General features: G+C 33.5%; 1 protein-coding gene across 1 annotated transcript; it reads left to right on the forward strand.

Moving 5' to 3' along the window:
* The first annotated feature begins 904 nt into the window (after positions 1-904).
* On the forward strand, positions 905-3473 carry LOC139886147 (heterogeneous nuclear ribonucleoprotein 1-like). The gene is made up of 6 exons (XM_071869893.1): positions 905-1020; positions 1102-1142; positions 1240-1403; positions 1931-2030; positions 2154-2323; positions 2520-3473. Exons 1-6 carry the CDS (start codon positions 977-979, stop codon positions 3045-3047), a joined length of 1047 nt encoding a protein of 348 aa, XP_071725994.1. The 5' UTR covers positions 905-976; the 3' UTR covers positions 3048-3473.
* Positions 3474-5679: the final 2206 nt, after the last annotated feature.

Consider the following 5679-nt stretch of genomic DNA (forward strand, 5'->3'; position numbering starts at 1 on the left):
AAAAACGATTTGGTACTCACATTGGATACAAGTTCGTTTGAATTAGTTGCATCTCTTACTTCGTAAACTTGTGCTTAAAGCATCATTTGCTTTGCATGTTCTCTATCATCTATTATCCCTATCCCTATATACTAATGCACACCCGAGTTGGTGTCGTATTATTGTTATTAAATGTCGTTAAAACGTTTTTACAATTGCATATTACGAGCTATCTATAATGATTCGTCCTAAAAAAAATTATTGTAAAAATATCTTCGCAAGTCGCAAGGTCATCCTGCGACTCTGCGACTCCTGATTTTTGAGTCATGGTCGAGGAAATTGTAGTAACAATCCATAGTTTACACATATACTAAAACACAAACTCAAAGTGAACAATAGTGTGCTAAAGTCAGCAATCTTGTATTTTCTCTATTTGTTTTTTATTTTCAAATTAACTCCGTCGCAACGCATGAGCTTTCTAACTCGTTGATATTTAAGTTATACTTCATCTGTTCCATAAAAAGAGTCTTACACTACTTTTTATATCCGTGACAAATAAAATATTTTTTACTTAAAATAACACTAAAAAGTCACTTAACTTTAATTCTACCATTTATTTATATTATATATGTAAGTAAGTAAAACAATTACTCAAATCTCTTCTTTTACTTAATTATGAAGCTAATTAATTTTGATAAGATAAAATAGATATTTTAATAACATATTTTAAGTTAGATTTTTATTTTTATTTTTGAAGTATACTTTCTGTGCAACAAATGTAGTAAACTAGTAATAGTGTATACATAATGCGTTTTCAAAAAGTTTTTTTTTTCTTCCAAAATTACAAAAGTAAAAGTTAATAAAGGATTAACCGCTTTTAACCCCTATGAATATCCATCGCTCAACGCCCAATTGCCGCATTCACGTAAACCTAATTTCACATTCGTGCCCTAATATCGTCAAAATCCCCAAATTCAACTTACTGATCCTCAATTCAATGGGTTCCAAGCGATCTAATTTCGGCGACGGCGCCAGTCCAGGGTTTGTTATCTATCCACAATCTTTCATATTACAAATTCTTTTCATTTATGTATAAAACCCTAATATTTAATGATGTTACAGGAAAATTTTCATTGGAGGTTTAGCTAAAGAGACAACCATAGGTTAGTTGTTATTCGTATCTGTATTTCTACGAGTTATTGAGATTATATGTATATGTTTTCTATATATATATATATATATATATGTTTGTATGTATAGATACGTTTGTGAAGTATTTTGGAAAGTATGGAGAGATAACGGATTCGGTGATAATGAAAGATCGATTAAGTGGTCGACCCAGGGGTTTTGGATTTATTACATATGCAGACCCATCTGTTGTTGATACTGTTATAGCTGAAACACATGTCATCAATGGCAAACAGGTTAATCTTATTGTTTTCTTTGCTCAAGTAATAGAATTTTGATATTTTATAGATGAACAATGTTCTACTTCATAAAAAAGAAAAGAAAAGTAGGCTGTATGGATCAATCACATCTAGGTTAATGATTATTATGCTTATCATATAGAAGTGATATATACGTTGTATATTGAGGTTTCTTGCAAACGTGTATTTATTCATACGTCATTGAAGATTTTATGTAGCGAATATGAATCGAGTCACTAGAATTCAAAGTAAATGTTTCGAGTAATAAGACTCGGCCGGTGTGGTATTAATGAATGTTTCATATGTAAATTATATTTAATCCGGAGTTTTAAACAAATTCATTGTTAGTAGATTTAGCAACTACCCCTGTGTCTATTCATACTTCTGCTGAGTTATAATTTACAAGGCAACGCTGTTAATATTAGTTATGGAAATGACTTGTGTTTATTTAAGGTTATTTTTTTCCAAGAGTCCTGTTTTTGTGTATAGTTTGTAGCTAACTGTTGGAATAACTATTTGTATAGGTTGAGATCAAGAGAACCATTCCTAAAGGCTCTGGCGAGTCCAAAGATTTTAAGACAAAAAAGATATTTGTAGGTGGCATTCCGGCTATAGTTACCGAAGGTTATCATTTTTACTTTTTTATTTTAAACCTGGCTATTGTTGGTGATTGATGTTTATCTGGTACTACATGTCCTTCATTATAAGACGAGCTGGGCTGACAGTTGAATTTTTCCCTTTGCTCAGATGAGCTTAAAGGTTTCTTCTCAAAGTATGGAAAAGTGGTTGAGCATGAGATTATTAGAGACCACGCCACACAACGTTCTCGAGGGTTTGGTTTCATAGTATTTGACGGTGAACAAACTGTTGATGAAATTCTTGTCAATGGAAATATGATTGATATGAATGGTACACAGGTAAGTATTTTTGTGGATTGTCGTAAACATTTAGATGCTGATGCATATGTTATTACCAAGCGTAGAACAGATGTAGAACACTGCATTCATAGTGTGATTTTAAATTTTGAGCGTAGTCCATAAATCTAGGATTGTATATCCTTTTTGGTTGGTTGTAGTTTACATAAGGACTGGGTAACATGTTTCTTTGGTGTAGGTTGAGATCAAGAAGGCTGAACCAAAGAAAGCCTCAAACCTAGGACCTCCATCATATAATAGGGAACTTAAGGGACGTGGGTACGGCAACACTTATGATGGATTTGACGATTCTTATGGCAGGTTTGCTAGTGCTGGTGGTTATGGACAACCTCCTTATAGGTCGTTTAATGGAGGACCTCCAAGTAGGTTTGGTGATTACAGGCCATATGGGCCTGGTTCAAGTGAATTTGGCAGTCGTTATGGTGCTTATGGAGGCGATTACGGTGGTTATAGGGGTGGTGAGCCACCTATTGGTAGCTATTCTAGTCGGTTTAGTTCGTATAGTGGAGGGTACGGTGCAGGATATGGAGGGAGTGGGCTAGGTGGGTATGGCCGCGGTGGGCTAGGTGGCGGCTATAATGGTTATGGTGGATCAGGTGGTGTTGGCGAGTCTGGTGCAGGGGCAGATTATGGTGGAGTTGGTGGTCCATATGGAAGTAGGGCAGGTTATAGTGGCGGTAGTCGTTATCACCCTTATGGCAGGTAGACAACTTTTGTTTCAGGATATGATAGATTTGTAATATCCCTTACGGCCTTACAGCAACAAGACACTAGAAGATGAAAAGGGAACATTAGAGAATCGGAGTTGGCTTTGCATTAGTTCGATAGCTTGCTATTCTGTTTTCTAGTGAAGACATTAGAATTAATTAAAACCTTGTTATTCATGTGTTACTTTTTGTAAGGTATTTGTTGTTTTAGATGTATGTTTGATTTGCAGACTTGAGGATAATTGTTACTATAAGTATTAGGTTACCTCCTTTTAGTATATGATATGTTATTGTAGGTGACTGTATACTCTATATAGGGTGTACAAACTCATCGTTGAACCTTTGGCAGGTAATTGATGTAGGTTTATTATATTTAGTTAGCTATACCATCTCTGCTGGATTAAGTTCTAGTCAAAATGGGGTTTGGAACAAAGTACGGCTTGAATTCTGAAACTAAGTTCTAGTCGAACTGTGTTTTTAGAACTAATTACTGTTTGTTCTGTTTTTCTTTTGGGTATCTTCATTCAATTTCAACTTGCCAGTATATGAAAGTACATATTTTGGTTGTGTATTTATGATGCTGTATATTATGTATATAAACCAACATGCATAATCATAGCTGCCTAATTGAAGTTCATATATTTTATTTTTTGTTAGTTGTTAAATCTTTCTAGGCAACTGTTGGGAACCCAACGTCTTTCATGATCCTTTAATTGTGAAGTGAGATTGTTTGCGTCAATTTGGTACAGTTCATAACTTCATATTTGAAAAGAAGTTGACATGAAATTTTATGGAACATGTGTCAAATTGACGGAATTGGTTTGAAAAGGTTTCTAAATTTGATTATCCGAGTATATAGGTGTTGCATTCTGGTTGTTATTAGTTTATTTCATACTAATATGTGATCCCTGTACGGAAGGGGATCATTACTGAAAGGGTTACAGGTGAGATGATTTGATTTCGGCAGCTGAGCACGATATATTTGGTTATATACATTTATTTGTGATCTAACTTTGTCAGGTGTTAACCTGTATGTCAATTGTACTTGACAGGACGATTTCTTCGTTGGGTTTCAACTTTATCTAATTTTGTAGGCTTCTCTTACCGATTGTTGTAAATCGGTCAAGACTAGTTTCAGTGACCTACTTTTTTTTTTTTTTTTTTTTTTTTCATGTGTAGAGTTTATTTATTTGTTTATTATTATTATTATTATTTCATACATTGTTGCATTACAATGGCCTACTTTTTTTTCACATATATTTTTTTCCATGTTATATTGCATTGACGATAAATTACTCTTTATTTATGGATTTGAAGTCCAGTTTGGAAGGTTATTTTATATACGTTTGTTTTACTTGTATAACAATCATGCATGATATGTTTGAGTACGATTACTTATACCTTATTGTACTTGGCTGTGCTCTTGGATCGGTTTCAAGGTTTCCTCCCGGGCAGCGATGGGGGCGGGGTTATTATCGTTGCATCGGCATAGTCGAAACGGGAGGATCGCAACGGGTGGTTTAGTCCCTCTCGGGTGATCCCAATCGCTGTTCAAAAAAAAAAAAAACTTATACCTTATTGTATGAATTTTTTAACATCTAGACTTTGAAGGACAGCAACATAACATTATTTAATACTAAACCGTATATGACATAAGAAAGAAAATCCCCGAGAAAACGTATATATATATATATATATATATATATATATATATATATATATATATATATGTGCAATAATTTTTAATTTCTATGAACACGTCTGTTTCCCCTTTCAATTCATACGTAATACGTTATTGTTAAATACTGCGTCCAATTAATATATTCCTCCAGCAAAATGACATCTCCGTTTAGTAATTCACAAATTTTTATCCGTATAATATCAATTTTTGTGTGTGTATGTGTGTGTGTGTGTGTGTGTGTGTGTGTGTGTATGTGTATAAAAGTATCAAAATAAAGTAGACTCGGTGAAATACGAATAAAAACCAAATTATCGTTGAATGTCTACTACTATTAATTTTGAAATTAATAAAGTAACGTAGTCGGTATATATTTCATAAAATAATTGATAGTATAAAATATAAAATGGGGATGATTCTAACACACTTTTTTTTTATCCTCACACACCTATTTTAACCTTTTACTCTTCTAATAATACTTCATTTCTTTAAATTGGTGTGTGAGGATCAAAAAAGTGTGTGTGAGAATCATCCCCCATATAAAATGGATGTAAATCAACATAAATAAATAAATAAATGAGAATATGAAAACAAGAGAATCACGTTATCCGTTTTGTTAAATGAACCATTAAATAATGGTAAAGTGTCCACCGGAGAACAATCAATGAGTTCCGCGATAGGGTTTGAAGTGCGTGCCTTGACGTTTTAGTGCCATTTGGGCATTTGGCTACCTTCAATTATTTTTATCTTCTTACGATTCTTGATCATTGATGGTTGATGATGATGATAATGATAAGAGTTAATTACACCGATGGTTCCTGTGATCTTGGTTAAATTACGTCTTTAGTCCCTAACTCTTAAAAATTATATGGTTCGTCCCTGTGGTTTTAAGTCCAAACGGAGGTGGTCCATGTGATCTTGATTAAATTACGTCGCTAGTCCCTAACTCTTAA

The sequence above is a fragment of the Rutidosis leptorrhynchoides genome, chromosome 1 (assembly GCF_046630445.1).
Source record: "Rutidosis leptorrhynchoides isolate AG116_Rl617_1_P2 chromosome 1, CSIRO_AGI_Rlap_v1, whole genome shotgun sequence".
NCBI lineage: Eukaryota > Viridiplantae > Streptophyta > Magnoliopsida > Asterales > Asteraceae > Rutidosis > Rutidosis leptorrhynchoides.